Consider the following 25,670-nt stretch of genomic DNA (forward strand, 5'->3'; position numbering starts at 1 on the left):
GGATATAAGAAAAAGCTTTTTCACTATTAGGACAGTTAAGCAGTGGAAGAGGGTGCCCAGACAGGTCATGTAGTACCTGGCCCTTAGGGGTTTTCAAGACCTTACCAGGTAAAGCCCTGAGGGGCCTCAGGGCTGACCTTGCTTTGAGCAGAAGGTTGGACTAGAAACCTCCTGAGGACTCTTCCAAACCAAGATACCCTATGATCTTACTCAAAATTCTATGGAGGACAGGCTAATTGATTTCCAAAGACCATTCTCCTACAGAAAACACTAATTATTACACCAGCCAGGCAGGCAGATATCCTTAGTTCATGCAAGTTGACCTCCAAGCACAGAATAGAGGACGAGACCAACAGGAGAGCTCTGATACCGAAATGTCCCAACATGTATGGCACAAGGAGGGCCATGACAAAAGAACGGATGAAAAAAGCTAAATAAAGTAGTTTAGCAGCATAACATTTGCAAATTCCTCTTCAGGTATGAGTCCAACTGGTAGAGATTAGAGACAGTAAAGCCTATATAAGTGGTTCTACTACACATATCGAGTCATTTCTCCAACTAAAGCAATGCAATCCATCCCAGATGGAAATAAACTGGAATGGGCACACGTCATTGATCCATCTAGGATCACAGGATAATTCAGGGAGGAAGGAACCTCAGAAGTTTCCAATCCAACCTCCTGCTGAAAGAAAGGTCATCTCTGAGGTCAGATCAGGCTGTTCGCAGCTTTATCCAGTCTGGTCTTAAAAACCTCCATGGACAGAAACTGCATAACCTCCCTGTGCAACCTGTTCCACTACTTGACTATTCACTGGCATCTGAAAAGTTTTATTTTGCAGAACACATTTGTAGTTAGTGAACTGCATAATGATTTCACTTTTAATATAGATAAAGTGAACTCTAAGTCTGAAAACATTTTTTCAAATATTATCATGTGAACCACTGTATAGTGGCTCTAAAATAACCTTGCTTACTCTATTCACCAGTGCAAGACAGTAAGAGTAGCCTCTAACTAATTTTTCCTTTAAGAATACAAAGTGATATAACATAAATAGGTCATCAGGAATTTTCAGGATGATTCTTTTAACATAAGTCCTGTTCATTCTTCAAGAAAGATTATACGACCAAAAAGCAATGAAAGACCAGAAAAAGCAAGACAAACACAGAAATTTAAGGCAAGGACTAGGAAGAAGAGGCTTTAAAAAAAAAAAAAAAATTAAACCCCTAAATATTCCCCAACCTCCCTATATCCTCAAACTGGTGAGATTTCCTTAGGTTGTGTATGTTACTTTTGAACACAGTTCAGTTCTGAAGTTCCAGACAAAGCATCTGAGTGCAACAGGGAAAGTGATTCACTGCCATCAATACCAATTTGTCACTATCCTCTAGTTGCTACAGGGTATGTGGGGCACAGGAGGGCGGGAGTGGGTGGAAATATTATTATTATTAATAATAATAATAATCACATGCTAACCACAGCAGTACAACTTGATTTTGAGGAGAACACCACAACCCAACAGAACATGAGAAGAAAACAAACTCAGAAAGCAGGAATGAAAGGAAAGTGGGGTAGACCAAGACAAAAGAGAGATCAAGAGAAGAATGAAGAAACACTGGTCTAATTACATTAACAGTCTAGTTTCAAGCTTCTCAGTTGTTCACTTCATACAAGTAGACATAGAGGGCAGGAGGAAGGAAAGAGGCCCAAACAGTATCTGAACTTCAGACACTAAGAGAAGCCTCTTTGCTTCAGTGTTCTCGTGAACAATAAACCAAAATGAAATAAAAAGCCCCAAATCCACAAAACAGTTAGAGGATCAGCCTTCCTCCTGCACACTTAAAAAAAAAACAAAAACCAAACTTAGGAAAGATAACAGTCTTATTCCAAGGAGAAGAATGCACTTGTGGTTCACCTTATTATTCTCAAAATATTAGGTACCCAATTCAATTTTAAATCTCTCCTTAATTTCAATTTGCAGATGACAGATCTTATTTTCTGAACCTAAATTAGCTGGCACACCAGTATGTAGCTAATAAGTTGAATGTAACAATAGAAAAAAGTCATGGTCTTATATTCTACATGCCACTGTGTAATTATAGCTGTATGACAATGGAGATACTGTTTATATTATACAGGTCTAGGATCTGCCTTGTGTGAATTTGTCACAGTGCTGGTTCTAGAAACGAACTATAATAAAAATGAAGTTTTTTCCTAATCATTGTCAAAAATTTCATAGTCAAAAATTCCCAAGTAAGTATTTACCCCTGCTGAGAGTCCTACACTAACAATAATAATTCATTGTAAAACCTACATGGCCTGTATCTGCCAGTGATGAGTTTTTTCCAAGCTGTGATCTGGATACCCAGAGCAGCCGACAAGACTGCTCCTCCACAGGGAGCAGTCACGTCACTGACACTACTTTTAACATGCGGATCACCTTGTCATCTTTTAAGAGCAACTTGATATTTAGTAGTTGTTGTCAGGTGATCACTAAATATCTGAAAGTTATGTACATTCACAAAATCACATGGACGAGTCTCTCCGTTTCAGCACTGTAAAAATGTGGTCCTCATTGTCAGAAGTTTGGAAATTCTCAATACAGAAGGCATATGGGCAACTATCAACACAATCTGTACCAGTTTCTTTTCAAATTATTTAATGCAATAATTAAATCACGTTTTTCTTAATGCTAAGTGAGCTACCTGAGCATTGAAGAACTGTTCTTCTGTCAAGCAGAGAAGAACTGTTGGTTTTGTTCAGCTTTTTGATTCATAACTTTCAAACACATATCCAAGAGACAGCACGCATTTCAGCCCCCCAAAAGTTACAGTCCAGCAAATTATTTTTTTGTTTTTTAATTAAAACTAAATACAGCAGGGAAATTAGGAATAATGAAATTGACTAATTAGTTTGACGAATTGTAGAAGACAGGAATCACATTTTTAGTCTTTTGTCCTGAAATCAAACTGCCATACAGTAAAAAACACATTTGGGCCTTTACAAATTGAGATACCTGACCAAACTATACAAAAGACTTGAGCAACTATAAACACTGTTCCCTCTCAAGATCTTAATTTCCAATGATGCCACCTCCACAAGGTCTTCAGCCTAAAATTTTAAAGCTACAGAATGTCTCGAATTGCTAAAGGTAAACAAACGAACAAACAGAAATAGAACATCTTTTCCCCAAAGCCAAATTTTTCAGAGGTTCTGCTGAACAGCAAAAAGGAGCAACTATAATTTTCTCTATAAGGATATAGGTCTCCATTTTGCAAGCTGTTCTGTTTGGACAGACTCATAAAGTGAGATGGACTAATTTGCAACATCAGAGTCAGAAATGCTAATTCCAACATCCATTCATTTTCAAGCTGTGATCAAGAACTACTGAGCTTGGAGACGCAACTCCTCCCTGTGCCACAGGCTACCCACTCTTCATCATCAGTAAGGTTTACACGACTAAGCAATGAAAATTTTCATGCTTGTTTCAAGAATAAAAAGTGATCTCAAGGAGCGTATTTTGACAATAATCAAGTCCAGATCAGATATATTTTTATTAAAACAAGGCAATTTTTTCTTTTAAACTAAAATTTGTTCACTACTAAAAAAATTCCAAACCTCTGGAATACAATTCATCTTTAGGAAAAAAAATGCTTGAAACGGTTTTCAGTCTGAAAATACAATCTAAGCCTTTCAATATACTGAAGTAAATTTTATTTTGCAGTTTTCAGCACTTAAGTTTTCTATAATCTGTCTCAGATATACAGAAAAGACATACATGATTCTTTTTAAAATGTAGAATAACAAAGTGAAAAGCACATCCCCAGTCAGGAAAGTAACTTTGCACTGCAGAATCCACCCATGAACGTGCTCATTTCACCTTTCAAATGGCACATTTGATTACCAAAGGAGCTATCTTCTAAAAAGCGCTACCAGCTCTATTTTAAGGCTTTCTTCTAGAAGACAACAGATTACTGTTTTTATCATGTAGCACTGGCTAACAAAACTGGTCTCTGCAGCTGTGTTAATCAGGAGTTGCCAGAAGAAAGTGTTTGCCAGCGTACTGTGCATGAATTCTTATTCTCAGCAAGTCCTGCACTTCTGCCCAGTAGGTAGTTTTGCAGCCAGTGACATGGCTTGTATGTTTAGTTAACTCCATCTAAAAAATTGCCACCTTTCATTTGTCATCAGTACATTGCAAAAAACTACCAGAAAATGAATCAGTTGCTTACTTTCAAGTATTTTCTTGCTCTAAAAGACAATTCTATCATACCTTAATTTTATTCTTATCAAGGGGACTGTCATTTCAGTGGCACATGGACCAAGGACAAGTTACAATACAAACATTAGTGCAGATGATTAACCGTGAACAGGAGTATTTCGAGTTTAAACAGGCTCAGATTACAAAAGCATTTAGTAACTTGGTTTGGCTTACTCATATATTAAAACATAGTTAATGAAGGCATAAGTGATACTACATGCAAGATTCCAAGTATATTCTGACTCACTATGAAACAATTTAGGCTTTAACTGGTGATATTACCCAAAGAATCTTTGCAGCAAATCAGGATTAATGCAGCTGAAAAGTTACACCAAGACAGGTCTATCCTCTCATTAGTGAGGGAGTATGTCACAAGAATATGGAAAGATTACCTCCCCTAACAACAACAAAAAAATCTGTCAAGAAGCAAAGATTGCAGTACACCGAAATGGAAAGGGATTTAAAAATACAAGGAGTCTCTAGCCTATTTTCCTCTTATTTAATTAACAACCAACATCTCTCTGAGTGTGATGTGTGTGCTGGCTACTGTTTTGTTTCTCTACTACTGAGGACGTAAACTTTTGCAGGCTTATTTGTACAAAAATATTTTATTTGTACAGAAATAAAAACAAACAAACAGACATGCACATTTCATATATTCTTAGTTAACACCACATTACCTGTGCTGTTTATTGTTTGTTATTATCCACAATGAGAAGCAAGTTTTCTTTAGGATTAGGTACTCTGAGTAACTAATTCAAGTTTGTTTGTTTTTTTTTTTTATTATTATTATTATTGCAAAGCATTTGGGGATTTTGAATTTCTTCTGTAGTCAGTATTAACTTTAAGAATGTTAATAAAACATATATACTTGTCTTAATTAACAGTTTATAAGCTTCCTAGCAGTTTGAATACCAGATGGTTACACATGTGGAAAAGGGAAATTATTCATCAAGTTCAAAACTTAAGTTACCTATTTACTGAAATGAGGCAGTCACGTGTAGATTTGATATCTAAGTATTTTTGAAACAAAAAAATAAAACCAAAGATTAAAATTATTCAAGTTTTCTGTGAAGATACATAACCTATTTCTCACTGTATGCAGGTACCAAATAGAGAAAAGGGGCATTCTGTCCTATACAATACCAGTCAGCTTAAGATTTAAACTGTGGGGGGCGGGGTATGGTAGTGGTGGTGTATGACATCCTAAGTGTAATTATCTCCTCCCCTCCGCCCTATATTTTATAAGTTGAAATCTCAAATTAGCATGATCCAGCAAATAGGAAACTGCATACATGCACAAAAATCTGGCTTCTCTTTATGGCTCTGTAGTAACCAAGTTTACAACACAGTTTTCAACACATTACTTCATGTATCTGCATTGCTGTTTTCCCATCCCATTGTCCCGGGAGACATTATAACAAAGTGGGAATGCTAGATCTCTTTTATACAAACACAAGACAGTTTAAGAAGTTAAGTATGATCTAAATAATCTCATCTCATTTAATATCATCTTGCAGAAGCACTCTAAGAAAAAAAAAAATTGCAAGTAATATCATTGGTTTCCAAACATTTTTGATTGAGCATTGCCTACTTTCAAGAATTAGACTCGAAATTGCTCATTACATAAAAAAACACATCACATACGTTCCACCTGCAAAACTGTTTTAGATCAATAGTCAATGTAAGGAAAAAGTCAGACTACCACGTTATTTTGGACTGGCATATATAAACAGGAAAGCTCAGTAATACAAAAAAAAAAGTCCACTTGTGTATAGCAAGTAAGCAGCTTTTCCCAACAAACACAGTAAGATTTAGCAAAACCTAAACTTGTCAAAACTTTTCTTCATTTGACACAGATTTCACGTATGTAAATATGGAAAGAAATTTGTGAAATAAACTAAGCACTGATTAAAACATTGTCAACATTTCATGACATTTAAGTCAAATGGACATTGGGGGTGGAAGACAAGGCAGAGATAGGGCTGGCCAAAGTTTTTGAAAGCCACAGTAAATACCAACAGACAAATTTAACTGCTACTATTCAGTATTTCTGGATGCTGTAGAAGTGGTAAGGATCAGCTCAAAGCAACTGCTAAACGTTAGTAGCAGAAAAACCCATCGCTGCCTTTGGCTATCATCAACACCATAGAGCTGGAAGAAAATCTAAGATGGACAGAGTTCTGTGTTGCAGAAGACAACCCCAATGATGGCAATCAGATGGCAGTGATGGGGGGAAGAGGGTCAACACTACCAGCTTGCTTTTTGTGCCTCAGAAGTGCCAAAAGGTGGGCGAAGTGGCTGCAGAACAGATTATGTACATACATGTGAAACTACTCGTCCTCTTTTACAGCTGCTGAGGTGGAAAAGGCTTCAGATTACTTAAGCATCTATCGGCCATGCCAAAGAACAGTGCTCTTCAATATTTTACTTCAGAAATTAAGGGTATAAAGGTATCAGAAATATGCTGATATCTCACTCTTCTTGCAGACTTCTACTACTACTGATAATGTCATGGTATTACCTTGGAAGGAAGGGAGTTGGAACTAGGAAAAAGGCATGCGTATCAAGGATCAGAGAAATTGCCTCAGCTATTTTGCTCCATAAAGAAACACCCTGTTTATCCTCAGGATTTGGCTAAATTTAGCTCTACCTGCTGTAAGTACCATTCTAATTACCTTTGAGGTGGTTAGAAGGAATTTCTCCCCTTGGTGCAAGATTCCCTTCTCAACAGCTGAGGAATTCAGTGCAAGGTTAAGCCAGAAAACTCATTCTGTCTCCAGCTAGCAGGTACCCAGAACAGATGACACTGAGGCTGAAAGCATACTAGAAAAGGGAATCCTCTCCAAAATAAGGAAGACATTATCTATGGTTATAATAGTACAGCAAGCAAGAAATAAACATCTTTTCTCCCCACTCCCTTAAAAGAAAACCCCACTATCACAGCCACCATCAGCACAGGGTCTAGCTAGTTATAAAGAGGCCCAACTGCAACGGTCTGGCCGTTCCAAACTCCAAAGTCCACATGGCACGTACTAGAGGACTGGCTGATCAGTAACCTCACGGGAAGCTACTGACAAAGCTGGACAGTCATAAAGTCATGCTCCCGGGGTCTTTCTGAAGCCTACGTAGCAGAATGAACACATCCAAAGACTGTTGTAATTGGCATTTTTCACCCTAAGTAGAAGATTGGGGTGTCTGGTTTAGGGCTGTGGATTTGAGACTTTTGGGGCAGAGTAGTGAGGGGGGGGAATGTGGAAGAAAAGGGTTCTACATAGGCAGGTTTACTGAGAGCTAGATCAGTGCATTTATAATGATATACAAGATATATATTAGCATCCGTGCACACACAGATGCTCAAAGACCTGGAGCCTAATGTGGAACACCGAAGATAAGACAGACACTTAAGGTAAGTGCTGAGTTTCAATAGGTTTTAACAAATTTCAGACTGCCACTATCAAGAGCGTTGTACAATACTTTCCTGCAGTACAACACTGTCTCACATCGGTACAATGCTATCCAAGCAAGTACTGCCACTTGACACTTATCACTCAACATGAATAGAGATTACTTTGAGAAGGCAAAGTTTTCAAATTTGGCTAATCTCTCATAAATTTGATGCACTGATTTTCCGAGTTCATGCTTAATCTTAATAATGCAGGTGAGAAAGCAAAATGTGAAACAAAAGTATTCTGGAGCTTGCAGTACACTGCAAACAATTTCTTTCCAATAACAAGAATTAGTAGCTTCTTCAGAACTACTAATACTCAAGATACTGAGGCAGTATCAAATTGTTAAGAGATCTTCTTGGTTACTACTTCAGAAAATTCTACTACGATTTTGAACACTGTAAAATTCAAACACTTTAAGGTCATCACAGATCCTACCTTACAGGCCAACTTTAGTCAAAAGCTACACAGACAGAAATCAGAATGCAACAGAAAACCAGATTCTTCACTGTAAATCCTGACAAAGGCTTTAGGATAGAGATAATGCCTTTCTTCTTCCACATTTTTTTCCTATTAAATGGCTAGAACACCTGAGACAGACTGCAAACCCAGCTCATGTCTTGAGCATTTCCTGTGACTGTAATAATTTCATCACTTTGGGATGGTTAGGTCTCTAGATGCTTGTAGATGGCTTCAGTGAATATGCCAATAGTCGGTACATAAAATTACTTCATTGTTCTCTTCTTTTTGTCTATATATGAATCCTTATCTGCCTGAAAACAGTTTGTTATAGGCATAACAGCTGAATTTATTGAAACGGTCCTTGTTGCACTATGGCAACAACTAGAACACTCTTGTAATACTGGGTACAATTTCAGTATTTCTGGAGATTTTATCAAAAATATTCCTATACATCTCTTACACAAAACAAAGGCGGCCTTTGTTAGAGCACTTTACCAATTTTTGAAGGCGGCAACAGTTGTTTGGCCCTTTTTTTTTTTTTATAAAGGCTTCAAAGCTAAATAATTAGATAATAAAATGCACTAATCTTAAGTAATTCCACCTTTGAGTTTCCTCACTATACAGCAAACACTGGACATAATAGGCAATCCACCAAAACCAATTAGCAGGATTGAGCAATGTTTTCATTAGTAAACATTGTCTTTCCATCAGAATTTTCAAATTATTTTCCTTTTCCAGATATGAAAACAATCTATCCCAGTCTTTCAATAGCCAGAATAAATACTACGTGTTAAAGAACTGTTTTAAAACTTCCATTCTGTCTACATTGCAAATAAGTAGTATTCATGTTCAGTAAGGCTATCACTTTAAATGGGAACAACTTAACATGTTTCCTAGTAAAACGGCCAGCATTCTATAAGAAGTATGCAATGCTTGGATATGATCCGAACGCAGTAAATATTATCAAACTATACATGAAAGGTGAATACAAGCCAGATTTCTCAACATAAAAGAAATGATATTATAAAAAACATTTTATCAATGCAAAGCTTTCTAAAACACAACCTGGTACAATCTGGTCTGTTTCCACATAAACATCTTCCTGTCCAGCAGGACACTGCATCACAGACAGCATTTAATAAAAAAATTAATTTTTTAAATTAAGAACATGGAATAATTGTTTTTACTAAAATTGAGAACAAGAAAATGGTTAAAGGACCCTTTTTAACTTCAAACTGATGCATTGCTCAAAGTAGAGCACCTTCTGGGAGGGCAGAGGGAAGGAGATCTTTTCTTGTAGTCATTGGGGGAGGGTTTCTTTGTTGTTTGAACTCTTTTGCCCAACTGCAGACTATGCAACAGCCACTAATCTTCATTAAGAAGGGGGATTCTGATCTTCCACTGGGTTTTGTGAGCAATACAATATATGTGTAAAAGCATGACACTGCGATTAAGCTGTCTATCTGCCTGTAAGAAAATACTTGAGTGTGGACTGACAAAACTCATCTGACAAATAAAAAGCTCTCTGAAACAGCTCATGGGGTGCTTGAAAAATCTAGGCACTGAAACTTTAGTTCATAGATACTGCTACGGGCAACATACTTTGCTGGCCAAATACATATTGTTGCCAGACAACCCATTCTTTCCCTTTTCCCCGCTATAAAGGTGCTTTCATTACAGAATAGACCCAAAATTCAGCCATGCCCTGGGACACAATTCACCAAGGGCAAGCCTTAAAACAGTTCATCAAGAAACTGTACTCTAGTACTAGGCAGTAAGCTATTGTGAGAGCTTTCATATTGCTTAGTTCTAGTAACAACAGAGTACAACATATCAAAGCAGCAATAAAAACAATGAACAAATAAAACAAAAAACCCACCCTGGAGCCATTAACATACAACATCACTTGGACTTAGGTCAAAGCAGATTTTTTTAGTCTTACTAGAGAACCAAACTAGACAGCAATGAAAGGCAGAATTGCAATTTGATGATTGAGGGCAACGAATCACATCGAAAACTTACCCTCCCACTGCAAAAAGTTATGTTATGACCATATACATTTGTTCATTAATAGTAAGCTCACAGGGAATGGTACAGTCCAGGAAGATAGCTTGAATGTTACTGCTAGACCTGAACTGCTTCTCATCAATAGAGTTTTATCTCTGTTGCCTCCTGTTTTCATCTTGGATTATCAAACTTCTAGACAGGGACAGTTACAGAAAAGCAGTAAGTAACTTTTACCTGCAATTAAAGAGTAAGGGTGGGAGAGGGGACTCTCTGCAGAGTGTTTACCTAGAATTATGAGCTAAATCATGTATACATCCAGAAGAACTATCTAATACCTAGTTTGGTTTATCCTGGTAACGGTCACTGGGGGCAGGCGGGCAGGGGGGAGGGATTTAGCTAAAGAGTATTTCTAAGCCCCGCAGTCATAAAGATAAACGAAGACAAAGAATAAGTTGGCCCTGATACACACTTTGACTACAGAAAACACTGAGCAACAACTCGGGAAAAAAGATATGAACATTTGCTTTACAGAGGCCACTGACTTGAATGAAAATGCTAAAAATTAGTGTTGCTACTGTAAATTTTAGCTCCAATTTCCACATTCTTGATTGCTTAGCAAACAATAAAAATCAAAGGAGCATCTCGATACAAATCAGTAAAGTTTACATTTCCTTCCTTGAAAACAAGAGAGGAGCATGAAGAAGTAAGGAAACAAACAAGCGGAGAGAAAAGAAAGCAAAGGAAACCCAATAAATTAGAAAAAGCTATGGTCCTTGATCATTTTCATTTTTAATGATCTTGATTCTATCCAGAAAGAGAAATCTATTGTACTCTATTTTTACAAAAACCTCAAAAAATTTCCAGGGACATGTGTGTTCAACATTATTTATCATTTCTAATCTTGATGTACAAAACTAGACAGCAGAAACCCCACACTAATTGTTTATACAGCAGTTCTTAACTCTGCTATGAGCTAGACCTAATGCAACATGTTGCCCACTTATCTTCATCTCAACTACTTGACAAACATAATTATGTAAATACATTGCTTAACAGCTACTGAAATCATTCCTACATTGGGATTTTATATCCCGTTTAAAAAACTATCCTCCTAAAACGTTATTGTATTTAACTGCTAGCAGCTGATTTTTTAAGGTAAAACTTAATGTTACAAGGAGAAAAGATCTCCAAAATCAACGTAACAACCTTAACAGCAGAAATTAACAGGCTCTATCCTTTTCACAAGCTAAAAGTAAAATCCCATACATCTCTATTCACTGGAATGAGCATCACTCAAAATATACTTTATACATAAATATTTTTCCTAGCCAAAAATTAAAAAAAAAAAAAAAAAAAATCAAGAATTACCTAAGTAGTCCTTTACTCAAATATACTTCAGAAGAGGCTTCCATTAGCCTGAAGTTCATGTTGAAAGACAGAGCAAATACTCCATTACTTCATAGAATCATAGAATGGTTTGGGTTGGAAGGGACCTTAAAGATCATCTAGTTCCAACCCCCCTGCCACGGGCAGGGACACCTTCCACTAGTCCAGGTTGCTCTTACCTGGAACGTCTGCTAAATTTGACTTCACTTAAGTTTATCGTAACATTCAGTTTACTACCCCACACCGTAATTTTCAATTCCACCTTCATCAGAACCACTGGTCAAGACCAGAAGTTATTCTTCATGCAATGCTCTAAATTTTGCATAGCCACCATCTATTTCCCGTCATTTGCAACAAAGCAACTTTTCAAACAAATACTGTCATAAATTCGGAGTGGTTTCTTATGATCTACATTCTTATCACAAACACCAGTTCATGTCAATTTTTAACAACTTCCAGCTAAGTTTTTGGTTTTCTTACCCCATTTAGATGAATATTTCTCATGGACAAAAGCAAAATTTTAGTAGCTATAAAGCAAGGTTTTTCTCAAAAATCATAGAAGTGTATTCCATTTTGAAAGACAAATAATTCTGTCAGAAAAAAGCAGCACACTTGTGAAAACAAAGTAAATCCATAACATGTCCAGAGGACTAGGGGTTTTTTTCAATTGAAAAATAATGCTTGTCAATAGCATTTTAGGCAGGGAACAGATTCACACATCAGGAGGGAATTCTTAAAGCCAGTATGCCTGAATTGTATGGACCTAATTAGCCACTAACTCAAGAAATAACTTCCATAAGGAATATTAAAAGCACAGCATAAAGTTTCTGCCTAGAAATATTTTCATGCCATTATGTCTACAGATTGTGGTCAAAATCTTAATTCAAACTTATCACTCTCTAGATAGTAGCGATTATATTTCATTTGTAAAGACAGACTATTCGCTTTTACTCAGTTAAAGGAAAACTGGTCTCCAAGTAGTCCTTTTGATGCAAATGAGCAGACCTGCCTCCATGACTTTTTTTCTCCAGCCATTTCAATGGAGAACTAGAACTCAACAGACTCAGCCTTTTTACCTCCTCTTGAACTGTGCCTGTTCAGTAGTAGTAATTATTGGAAAACATTCTACTCACTAAAAAGTGCAGGCACCAGTCCTTAAAGACTACAAGACACCTTCCCAGACTGTCTAAATATTGGCTTAAACATTCGTTGCAAAGAGAATTTATCTTCCATTTCATAGGTTTAGTACACTTAAAAAGACAGTATTTTCAGATATATTCCTCAGCTTCTTGATATCTATATAGTTTGCAGAGTTGCACTCGTTAAAACTACTGAAAGCTGTAGAGTCCAATGTGTGGAGAAAGTTCAAGCATCTCTACCGTCGATATGGTGTTTTCCTACCTCCAGACTTGTGCTTCCACTACTAGCTTCACCTGTAATGCAACAGGCATAGTCACTGGTAATCCCAATCTTAACACACAAGTCCTTTTAAAGTCTCAGAGCCAGATTTTTAAAAGCCTATGAGTGAGCAACCATGCAGCCAGGTTTTTAAATGCCCTGTAGATTCCTAAAAGATCCCTAATTCTTACTGCTTTAACTAGATTTAAGTAATGAGCTTGCATAACTACTTTGAAAAGACAACGAATTTATGTCATGTATCAGTCTTCCCTATGACCCTTAATGAACCAGAATCAGATCTGAACCCAAAGAATAAAGACAAAAATTGCACTAACTTTAAAATATCCTGTCATCCAGCATCCTGCATAACATCTTCCATAAATAGATTGCTTATTTGTATTTAAAGCCAGCGAAAAGAATTTAAAACATACTGCCTAGACCAAATATATGTAACACCAGAACAGGGGGAAAGTCAATATAAAAAACCAACAAAAAAAACCCCACACCAAACAAAAAAAACACCCACCCTCATTCTGAAGTTATTCCTCATACCTTGATGCAAAGCCTACAGAAGTGATTGGGGGGGGGATTAAAAAAAAAAAAATCATCAAATAGCCATAAAGACCTTCCAAATTCCTCATTTTTAAAAATTTTTTTAAACTACGGCTGTTAACTACAGATGTTAAACTCTCTATTAGTAGTAATTCTTAACGCAAAGAATGCTATTTGTCCAAGCTATTTGATTAGACCTTTCTACTTTTGTTAACACGTAGATATATTAGATCAGTTTAGAACAGCTTTCTCCATCAGAAAACAAAACTACAACAGATCAATGTTTCCGACAACAATACCCGAGCTGTTGGGCAACCATCAAAAAACCCCCCACCTGTTCTAAAAAGTGTCTTTCTCAAAAAATTAAATGCAATTCACATTCCTAACCCACAAATCATGTTCAGAAAAACACAGTGCTTCTCTTCCTCTCATATACAGTTATCAAAGCATACATTAAAGATGAAACCTCATTTTGTCATCAAGATCAACAGTAATTATAATGCCTAGTTCACTTATGGCATCTTAAACAAACAAATCCTAAATGCTTTCAGAAGGATTTATATTTATTCTATCCAACACACTAGTCTGCAGTGCCTTGGCATTCCTTGCTCTCGCCCAAAACATCCATATACAGTTATTTTATACAATCAATCACTTAATTCCAATAAGCACTTTCATTGGGGGGGGGGGGGGGGGGAAGGAAAAGTGTATAAATGCAAATAATTTCTTATCTGCAAGCTTCTGAACAACTCTATGTACTTGTTACCAAATCATTAATTCAAACTTATTCCTTTTTGAAAAGTTGGGTACTATAATCACCCAAGACTTAAATCAAGATCAAAATATCAACTTATCTCCTACTGCAAAAGGTCTGAAGTCTTTTTGCTTTCTATCCTTGATCAAAAAAAAGGGAAAAAAAAAGGAAAAAGCAAGCCAAATATTAAAAGCATCCAAAAACTTGCTAATAAGTGGAACAAAGGCAAGGAGAAAGTGGAATGTAAGGGGAGACAGACTTAAAGAGAAGGGTTAACATACTGTTTCATTTTGAATTTCACTGTTATCTACAAACAAAAACATGATTCACCCCACATTTCCCCCAAACCTTCTGTATCTGCTTTAGACTTGAAAAAGTGAGTAGCTACCTCATCATTTGAAGTAGATACAGTAAAGCTTAATCAAGTTTAAATTAATACCAGCATTACAGAGCTATTTAGCAGAGGTCTGTCTGTACCTAGCATCACTCCTGACACCACTAGAGTTTAACGAGTATTAACTCAAGCTTTAGAAAACAGATGTTTGGGTTTGTTCATTCATAAGCTTCTCAAGCCACAGAGCTTCTCTCAGCTACTTTCTGAATAAAAAATAAAATCTTCAAAATGAAAATAATGCAAACTATTAACAGATTTCTCAGAATAGCAACAAGTGTTAAAATAGGTAAATACCTAACAAAGTTAAAATTACCACCTTGCTCTCAAGCATGAGTCCACAAGTGACTTCAGTGAGAGCACAAATGAAGATACAAAACCCTCACTCCCAAGAAGTCTTCAATCTTCTTCACATGGGATACAGACAGAGGAATATCCAACTTTGAGCATGCAACAGAAAGTTCCCGTCATCCCTGTTTTTTTGCTGGGACAAAGTAGCACTGAATGACTTGGTTAACTGTTCATACCATTTAAGTTAGGAAAAAGTAACGGAACTCTACACTATGCCCTACCCAAGGCTCTTGCTTTTCACTATCTTACTGGTGATATACTTTAAGAAATAATTTGCGCCTAACTCTCAAAAGAGACAAGTGGATCGCTAATCCCTTAGGACTAGTCTACACCATGCAATACTAACAGGAATTCAAGCCGATTCATTTCATGAAGCACTTCTCTGAAAAAAACCCACACATTTAAACTCCTGTCAAAATCCTACTCTATGCATTCAAAACCCAGTCACATTTCACACTCTCCGTTAAAGGGATGGGGACCCCATGGACTTAGAGCAATTGTGTCTCACTGAAGAATTAGACCTTTCAAACTAACACTGAGGTACATCAGTAGGTCACATGAGAATACCTTTCACTGTCACTGCCTACGCTATACTGTCACAACTCTAGTCAATTTACATGAGATTTCACTCTTCTCTTCTGAGTATACAAATCTCCCCAAAACCCTACTAGTAAGGAAGTGATTAGCTCCTTTGGAAAATCCAGCCCTCTCTGTAAAGGAGACTTAAAATTAAACCAGATTTTTTACACTGAAGAAATGCCTGGAGAATCACTATAATGCATCAAGTCTTGGTATTCTAAACATGATACATACAACCAGAAGGTCCTGGGTGACAGTTTGCAGTATGGGCACGTGCTAGCTGCAAAGTTAACCCAGCAGGCCAACAACCATATCTGAACAGTTTAAAATGATCCAGTTCGACCCAGCTCAGGCACACCCAACCGCATCCAGGTTACTGCATCTTCACAGATGCCACGCTCCCTGCAGCCCCTACAATAAGCAAGATGTGCCTTATGGCCAAGCTGAGCCTGGAAAAGGAGGGAAAACAACAGAGGATCGTCAGCTCTCAAGCAGTCTAGTAAAAGGGCTTTCATTTAAGCTGATAAATAGTACACACGTAAATCACACCATCATCTGGGTTGAAAAAATTGCCAAATTTGGGTCAGCTCACGGTAAGGGTGAAAAAAATGTGAACATTTGTATTTAATTATCTGGAAGGAAAATATATTTTATCTATAAAACTGTTACCTACTGCCATGGTTTGTTGTAAACACACCTGCAGTCTTATCAAACATTTTTAGAACTAGTAGACTAAAAAGCTCAGACGTTCAAAGAGATAGGCGTGCACTTAATTTTTACTATCAGTAGTTCAACTGAAATAAATGTCATCGTTGACAGTGGTTAAGTATGCTCCTGTACAGGTTCAGAGGCTGAACTGCAGAAGTGTGGAGCTAATGCAAGTAAAATTATTATTTCTTTTCATAACAACTATAATGAAGCTGGTAGCTTTTGTGCAAAGTCTAGTTAATTATGATAAACATGTAAAGCTGACCTAAAAAATGGTAAGATTTGTTGAACTACCTACTAACAAAACTACAGAAGCACAATCTGCCATAAAGATGAAGAAAACAAGTTGGAGTTAAGAGTGCATTGGGAATGGACAAATGCATTAATCAGACAAAAAATAAGCCACCGACAGTTAGCAGTCAACCTGCAATTCCAGAAAGACTGTGCTATGTCCTCAAACACAATCACAAAGGCTCCTTCATGCTAGCATCAGGCCACTTTTTTGAACAAGCGACTGTCAGCCAACAGTGATATTGTTAGAACCTAACCAATACAAGCAAGGAGCTCTAATTGTGATAAATACTGCAAGACGTAGGGAATGATCACAGAAAACCCTCATCGTGGCGTTCAAGAAACAGTTTGCAACAAGCAGAACTGAAAATACCCAAAGCAATTCTTTTCAAGCTATCACAGACTTAAAAATCTTAAGACTTGCTTTCAAGACTTTTTCGTGGCTGCGCTAGCAGCCAGCACCTGGGTGCAGGCAAAGGAGCAAGCTCCAAGACCGAGCCAACTCGATTTCTCAGAGGCTTGTGTTAATAAACAACCAGGGCCAGGCCAAGAGCAAGTGTGAATTTCCTCCTTTTCCCCGGGAACAGGCGCACGATCGGCCTCCACCCTCTGAGCAGGGAGCACCGTCACACACCAACAGGGCTGGAACCTGCCTCCCCAGCCCTCCCCCCCCGCCGCTTTCAAACCCGCCGCACAGCACTGACCAGCCAAAGGGAACATGACAAGGGGCAGCGGCAGGGTGTGGTTCGCCCATTACTTTTTTTTTTTTTTTTTTAAAAAGGAGTAAAACCCAGCCCCTCTCAGCCATCAGAAACACCCATTTCATTAGGAAGAAATTACCCGCTGTGTTTTTCCGGTACAACATGTGAACTCGGGACTGCCAACCTGCTCTTGATATTTACTCGAGGCTGAGGGCTGGCAGCCTGCGGACGCGGCGAGCCCGGCGTTCCCTCCGTCGCGGCGGGGGGGAAGGCTAACCCCGCAGAGCCCAGCAGCGGCCGGGAGAGCCGCCGAAGCGGAGCGGGTTGCTTTGCAAGAGGCGCCTGCTGCACAAAGCTGAGTATTTAAAGACACAAGCAAGCAGCAACGAAAAAAGAAAGAAGCCCACCACCAGGCTCCTCAGTCCTCCCCTTCCACCAGCCGCTTTTCGGCTCCGTTTAAGTCACAGACGGACAAAAAAAGGCCCACAGAGATAACCCGTTTCGGGGCCGGGGGGGGGGGGGGGTTCGCTTCTGCACCGCCACCGCTGCCCGCCCCCTTTCGCCACCTCCAGCTCCCAGAGGGTTTCCCGCCTGGGAGCCGTCCGGCCCGCAGCCTCGGGCCGGCATGTGCCTGCGGGAGCGGAGGGAGGCGGGGAGGGCTCCGGCCCCGCGCTCCCTTTCTCTCCCCGGCCGCTGCAACCTGCCCGGCAAGGAGCCCGACGCTCGCTCCCCGGCCCTCCCCGCCGAGAAGCGGAGCCTCCTCCCCGGCCAGAGCGGGCCGCGCCTCACCGGAGCTCGGGGGGAGGCCTGTGCCCGAGCCCCCCCACCCCCGCCGGCCGGGGGGGTGTGTGGGGGGGGCGGCGTGGGGGGCCAGGCTGACCGCGGGCCGCGGGGCGGAGGCGGGCGAGGCCTGGCCCCGGGCTCGGTGTCTCACCTCCCGGGCGGGCCGGGCCGCGGCGGGCCGGCCGGAGGGGGGGGGGGGGGGCCGCGGCGGGGTCGCTCACCTCGGTGGGGTCGCTGATCTCGAACAGGTCCAGCCGGTTCGCGTTCCAGTGGTTGATGATGTCGGCGAGTTTGCGCCGCTCCTCCTCCCGGCTGCCACCGCCGCCCGACATCCTCGCCGAGCCCGCCGCCGGGGAGCCGAGCCGGGGCCGGGCCCTCTCCGCCGAGCCCCGGCGAGGGGCGGAGGCAGGGACGGAGCGGAGGGGTCCCTCAGTCCCGGCCGCGGAGGGGAGGGGCCGGCGCTCCCCTCGGCCGCTGCCGGCACGGGCGCCGCGGAAACGCCCCGGGATCGCGCCGCCGGTAGCGATCGGCCCCGGAGGACAGCGGGGAAGGAGAGAAAAGAGAACGGGGGAGGGGCGAGGAGGAGGACGAAGGATGCCCCGGGTCGGCGGCGGCGGCCGCCGCGTCTCCCGGCTCGGCACCGTCTGTCCCCGTTCGCCTGCCCTGAGCCGAGCGGAGCCGCCGCTACCGCCTTTCTCCGCCCCGGTATCGCCCTCCCCTCGCCCGCTCGCTCCCTCACACACCGTCCCGTGCGCGCCCCCGCCCGGCCGCCCGCCCTCCCTCCCTCCTCCTCCCCCCCCTCCCCCTCCCGCGGCGGGCACGCGGGGCGCGCTCCCGCCAGCCGGTTCCCCTCCCGGCGGCGGCCGCGCGCCTCAAGAGGGCGCCCCCTACCGCCGCCGCTCCCCCCGGCGCGGGGAGGGGGCCGGGGCGCGGCCAGGTGCGGCGGGTGCTCCCGCGCGGGGGAGGGGCGGCGGCCGTTGGCGGGAAGGGGGGGGGGGGTGTTGCCGGTAGGAGGCCCCTCAGCCGGCAGCGGGAGCCGGAGCCCCGGCTGCCGCGCCGGGCCCGCGGTCGGGCGCTCGCAGCAACAAAGGGCCTGGGCCGGCTCGGCGGCGGGAACAAAGACCCTGCGGGGCGGAGGCTGGCGCGGCCCCGCCGTGGCCTCTCCGCGTCAGGGCCGGCGGGTGGGCTGGCGGGCACGCCGCCCCCCCCCCCCGGTTCGCAGGCCGCTCTCCCCAACCCCTCGGTGGCCGCGGGCGGAGGTCAGGGCGCACAGCCGAGGCGGGGGGAACCGGGTCAAGGCCGCCGCGGAGCGGAGCGGTGCCGCCCGCTCGCTCGCTCGCCCTGCGGCCTGCCGCCCGCCACCGAGCCTGCCTGCGCCTCAGCCGTTCCCGGCGAGGCGAGGAGAGCAAGGCTCCGCTGCTTCCCCGGGTGCTGCTGAGCTTAGTAACGGTCATGGCGTGTTTTCGGAGAGCCGCGAAATTGTCGAAAAAGACTCTATTGGCAGAAATCTCCACAGCTGGGGACGAAGTTAAAGCATCAGCTGTGCTTTAATGGGCTTTAGGTATATGATTTATGTGTGGTTTCTCACAGAATGTGCCCGCTGTCTGTAAGAGGCATCGCCCATTGTATAGACTCGGGAATCCAGTACAGCTCTGGGGGTTTGGCTTTGGTTTCTAACCCGCTGAAGTAGGTGATAATGCATCTGATCATTCAGCGGCCGAATCTGTTTTGCATTGGGTATCCTCTGAAACTTAGCCCTTGAACAGTCGCACTCGAACTCAGTTGTCCGAGTGTGTATCTTTTCTGGTTTCTTCAGGTGGTTAAAAAGGGGGAAATACTGTTTCTTCTTAGTGTACCTGGCAAAGTATTTCAAGTTCCTCTTTGCTGAGGGAGTTCAGATGAGTGGGTTTTGCTGATGAAGTTTTGATTGGCTGGGTTATTTGAAGAAGGAGATTCCTCAGAGGCCTTGTCTACATTAAGCAATTAAATTATTGTTTTTATCCAGCAGTATAGCTCCTCTGTAAGTACCAGCAGTTCTGGTTTTACGGGTGAAGGTCAGTTATACTTTTGCCCTACATCCGTAACTGTGCCATAGTAGAGCTTCACAGTTCCAAGGACGGAAGAGATCCTATTTCTTGGGTCCCAGACTCTGGGAGGTGTTGAAAGCCCTTCCGAGAGCCCCTGGAGAACTAGGAGGGGGGGACAAAACCTCAAGTTCTTGTAATATCATCATCCTAAAACTATACTATATTCCTTTTAGAAGTAAAGTGTAGAGAGGGGAAGGAAATAAACAAACAAACATAACTCTTCTTACATAAATGGGAAAAAAAACGATGCTGGATTTTTTTTTTCCATATCCAGAGTGTGCTACGAGATAACTTTGGATGTTCTGGCAGTGCCTACAAAGATCAAGAAACCACGTAAAATCTGTGATGCAATAGTCCACAACCAAGGCAGATAGCTGCATGCTCTGTCACAGATGACATTTGCAGAGTGGTGTGCTGATTTGGATGCTTGGCTCTGGATGTTGGTGAAATGGGATTGTTCAAGACACGGGATGAGAAGCAGCAGCTGTATTACTTCAGGATTAGGAAGGAGACTGGTGGGTACAGGGTGTGCATAGATCACCATTTTGCTATTACAAGCTACGTAGAGAAAATTGTTTTTCCTGGGGAAAAGAGGCAGTTGCTCTGAGAAAACTGGCTACTGAAAGTAGTTGATTTAGCATTGCTGGCATGCCTGGGTTTTCATGCCGAGGAGCACCAGGAATAAAATTATCACTGTGCTGGACCCACGTGGTGTATATAATCAGCTGTGAATTTATTTATTTCTATTTTAACTGCAGCTAGTCAGCATTTCTAAACCGTAGCTAGACTCCAGCCTGGATACAAACAAATCCCTCAAACTGAGCAGAACTGGAGCAGGCTAATAATGTTTAGATGTCATTTCGCAGAAATCCCAAGTCACTACCATGTATTTCTGTAGTGACAGGAGCAACGGAAATGCTGCTGATGGTCAGATACCACCAGCGACCACGCTGCTGACTAGCTCTGCGCTGAGCTGGACAGTGCTGAAGCAGTATTGAAAGAAACCAGGCCCGCTTGTACCTGCAGAACAAGCTGTTGCCGTCAACAGTCAAATGGCAGCAGCTTTAGTACAGCATCAGGGTTTAAGAAAAATCATAATGTAGACAAGAATTTAGCTGTCTGAGTGAACCAGCAGGACAGCATGTGTATGGAGATTGTGCTGTGGGAGATAAAGCATAAGCCCTGATCTCCTTGGAAAAGCTAGTGCGCAGAGAGCTAAAGCATGAAATTATAGTGTACCAGCTAGTTTACAATGGAAAGTGTGTGCTGCTGCACTTTCAATCCCTGTTTTTTTCATAGGGCTGTTGCAAGGGGAAGTAAAACAGCTGCTGTAAAGGCTAGCAAGTGACATGATTCCTGTCAACAGTTGTAAAAAAAAATTCAGAGATATTTGTGAATAGAAAGCATTATACACATAAAATACATTATAAACAGGATTGTGTGTTTGAGCTATCATCAAGGCATCTTGCATTTAAGGTATTGCATAAAGTTACTTGAAACCATTAAATTAAATTTTCCTCTGTATTCTTTCTGAGTTTTTTATCATTTACGTAGTGAGAAGACAGAATCCTATTTGAGGAGTTTCCAATTCAGCCCAGCATTCCTGTAGGTAGTCCCACTGAAGCCAGTGGCAGGGTTAGATTTAACTCTATAAATGATCACATACTTGATAAGAAATAATAGGGTGAGAGAAGCAAAAGAACAGGGAGCAAAAACTGCTGTACTTGCAAATGATAATGAACGATGTTTTTTACTTCTTTCCTCGCTGAACAGCGTTCTTTTCTTTTGAGGTGCTTAAGATAACTAAGCTACCGTAAGCCATTATTGTGATTGATTGTTCAGCACTCAAAGTATAATATGCATTTTACAGAACAAATAAGATAAATGCTTGCAAGCTAAATTTTGTCACAGGTGAGAGCAACAACTAGAAGAGAGATCCATAAGGAAGAAACAGAGATGCACAAGGAGGCCTTTGCAATCCTCTCTGTTCCCCGAGACATCAGAAGTGCGGTGCCCATGTGGTTACCTCCCGCAAGGGGGTCGTGTCTGTGCAGCTTCTCTCATTAATTATATTGGCGTACATCTGTCCCTGGGGGATCTGATGGTTATAAGCAACAACAACGTACAGGATCCCTTTATTTCTGCTCCTTGGCTAGTGCAGTTCAAGCAAACAGTTCTCTTGCACAGGGAAGGTTTGCGTGAAGGTAGGGTCGTGCTCTGCTGGTCTTCTGGCTGCTCGCCAGCTGCCCATATGGTTGCCAGAATGCAGCATTAATTTTCTGAGGCAGCATGCATCTGATGTATAGTGCCACGCTGTATAAATCAGCACGCTATTGGAAGTTATAAATTCATAGATAAGACTGAAATTATTAAAGTAACCCTGCTCGTGGCTTCCCAAGTGTGCATGTGTTTCTAGAGCAGAAGTATTGGAGCTGTAATTTTGCATAACGCAATGCAAAAGCTTATGTTAGAGCAACATTAACATTGCAAACCTGGGTCATCAAACTGCAGTCCTTACATAGACGACACACCCACTGAGGTAAATAAATTAGCTGGAATAAGGATTGCAGCTTTGGACACTATAAACACACATGAGTCAAGGACGGAAAAGAAGTTTTTCATTGCACCATTATCTCACCCGCATGAACTGCACACACTGTGTACATCAAAGTATCAATTTCAGAGTCTAATTGGTAAACAAAGATAGTGCATATAGGCTATGTGGGCAAATTCATGCTGCATGAAAAACATTTACTGTATGTTTAGATCCTGCTTTTCTTACTGTATGAATGTAGGAGCTTATGTTTAATAACCTTGACCTCTTTAAAATACAAGTAAGGAAGGGGGAGGGGGAAGTAGAGGGGAAAACAGGGCAAGTGTGGCAAGTAATGTAATTGGTTTTCGGAAATCTTTAGGTTTTCAGTTCAATTATCCTCGCTCTATTTTTAGGGAAAGGGAAGCACAAAACTGTATAAATGGCAGCTATCTTAATAAATGTATCTTTCTTTTGGTTTATGTATGGATGAATTACAAAAACTGTCAAGAAAATTCCCTTAAGGAACATGCTTAATTTTTATTATGTATAGAAGATCTTTCAAAGTAATTTATTGGTAAACGCTTCTTGGGTCAAGACCCCTCAAATTGTATTTGTACTAATAAAATAGACAGTGTAAGGGTCTTTCTCCAGCCCGACGGCCAGCTGACCTGGCCTGGCCACCTCCATGGTTTTAAATGGTTTTAGCTCTAAACCGGGCTGGCTGCATGCAAATCGCCTGCTGAAGTGGTCGCTGGCACATGCTGACTCCTAGTCTGTGCCCAGGAGTTGCCTGTGAGCTATCCGGTTCCTAGCCAGGCTATGCCAACGATTTAACTTACAGATGGTCGGGCACAAAGGAGTGGATCTGGATGTCGAAATGGCCCGGTGGACCATTTGGCAGTGGAGAAAGAGCCTGGAAGCTCTTCTTGCGCAGCTGGCTTCAAGGCAGGGTCCTCTGCCTGGATGGGGTGCTCGGGCATACTTCTGTTTGTAGGTTCAAAGCACGCGCAGCCTCTGTCCTATCTTTGCTGAAGTGTGGTCTTTGATCCACGTTCAACAAGGTGGATGAAAGTTTGACTGTCTTGCAGCATGTGAGCATTCGTGTTGACTTCAGCAAGATGTATGTTTGTCTTCAGGTGAACTGCTCCTGGAAATCAGAAACACATGGGAAGGGGGTCAGGTCCCAGTTAAAGGTTTGCAGTCGATGTCAGCCTAATACTGGAATCCTGCTGGATTCATCCTTAAATGAATACTGGATGCTTTTCTGGAAAACCCTTTTTATCCAGGGAGTGCTGTTCTCAACGTAGAGGTATTGAGGAGAAATTTACTGGCTGGTATACACGTTAGATTATCAGGTGATCTCTCCTGGCCTTATCCCATATAATTTTAAATGCAATCAGTTAAAACAAAGTTCAGAGCTGCTGCAGGTACCACAAGAGCTTTTTGATAGTTTTTATTTTTAATTGCAGATCTCTACTTTAAAGTATTTTCTCTCAAACTGCTGTGTTGTGAAAGAAGGTGAGAATGGCCGACCGTAAGAAGGGAAAGGAAGAAACAGAGTCTATGTAAAATTGTCAAGTGGACAGTATAAATAAACTGACATCCCCTGTCTCCAGAAATTTAGCTAATCTCTCTCTGGTACACAGCACTATTTGTAAAAATGGTAAAGATGCTTAGATAGAAGTTAGGCATTTCTTTTAAGTTGAGGGTAGCTCTCCAATCAGTGGTCCAAACTAGGCTGTTAGTTACAACAATGCGTAATCATTTCAAGGCTCTTTGAGCAAGATGTAGTGGGTGTTTGGTCTTGTAATTAACCTGCTGCCATTGGCCACGCATTCTCTCTACCCTGTAATTACTTGACTAAAAAAATAACAACGCCATTCAAAGCATACATTGTATAGAAAATTAAAAGAGCAGACATTTTAATCTGTTTTCACTCTCACGCGATGACTATAGCTCATACATACAGTTCACGTAGGAGCAGAAGTCATTTGGCCACATCTGAGCAGTTTTTGTTATAAAAGTTTGATTTGGAAGCAAACTGGGTCAGCATGCCATTGGCTTTTTGTTTTTATTTCACTTTTTTAGAACCAATCCAAAAGTACTGAAAGGTCAGTCACTTAAAAATACCTTACCACTGAGCTAAGAATGTAATGGATATTCAATTATTTGCTCCAACAATCACTGTTCTTTTAAATCATATAACTTGCATAAGTCCTGCGTGTGGAGAGCTTTAGCCTCAAAACCAAATACTTCAGGAAGCTTGTAAGTGAAAACATTGATGTAAACCCGTGAAATGAAAGTGCCTGCTCAGAGAAAAAAGCCAGTCCTTCCCTCGGCAAGTTTTCCTTAGTAATGCTCCTGCGTTTTTGAGGTCGTTGTCCAGAACAAGTATGGAATAGAAGTGGGGTTTGTATGTACGAATGAAAAGCAACAGAAAGCATCAGGGAACTTCTCTGTAGAACCTGCAGTGGGATTTATTTTATCTAACCTGAATTGTCTGAAAGTTAGACCAAGAGGTGTGAGTGTCGACTCACTCTATAGGTAGTGGAGAGAAGCAAGCCATTTCCAGAAAGCAGTTGACACGTATCTTGTGGCAGGGATTAAACCCTAACATTTAGATGGCTACGGAGAAGTGAGGTGAACCACTCCTTGAGAGTAATGCTGCCATCCCACAGCTTCTTCAAAGCTTCAGTCTTTTGATTGTGGCATAGGCTTCACTTCCAAGCCCACCATTGCTTTAGCCAATGATGCCAATTCTGATCAGGCATGATACAGCTGTATTGGTCATCTCATTCATACAAAGACGAGGAGTTCTTCCACCTCTGTTAAACCGAATGCATCAAACTCAAAGAAGGACCTGTTTTTCAGTTGATGGATGTCACAGGTCAGTCCTGCCCAACCTGGGTAAAGAAGGGAATAGCTGGGGGGGGGGGGGGGGGGGGGGGGCATATTAGGGAGTATATTTACATGGCA

At 41.7% G+C, this 25,670-nt stretch overlaps 1 protein-coding gene across 24 annotated transcripts in view; it reads right to left on the bottom strand.

Annotated features, from left to right (window-relative positions):
• The window catches only part of AFDN (afadin, adherens junction formation factor), a 133,436-nt gene extending 114,620 nt beyond the window's left edge, over window positions 1-18,816 (bottom strand). For 22 of the 24 annotated variants that reach the window (XM_052805515.1, XM_052805510.1, XM_052805507.1 and 19 more), the window contains exon 1: window positions 18,293-18,815. In XM_052805515.1, the coding sequence (XP_052661475.1) occupies window positions 18,293-18,403 (111 nt within the window). In that variant the 5' untranslated portion in view covers window positions 18,404-18,815. Of the gene's footprint in view, window positions 1-18,292 lie in introns of all 24 variants that reach the window. The other 2 variants (XR_008237892.1, XM_052805513.1) reach the window with 1 other exon arrangement.
• Between the last annotated feature and the right edge of the window lie 6,854 nt (window positions 18,817-25,670).

This window comes from Harpia harpyja, chromosome 13 (assembly GCF_026419915.1).
Source record: "Harpia harpyja isolate bHarHar1 chromosome 13, bHarHar1 primary haplotype, whole genome shotgun sequence".
Lineage (NCBI taxonomy): Eukaryota > Metazoa > Chordata > Aves > Accipitriformes > Accipitridae > Harpia > Harpia harpyja.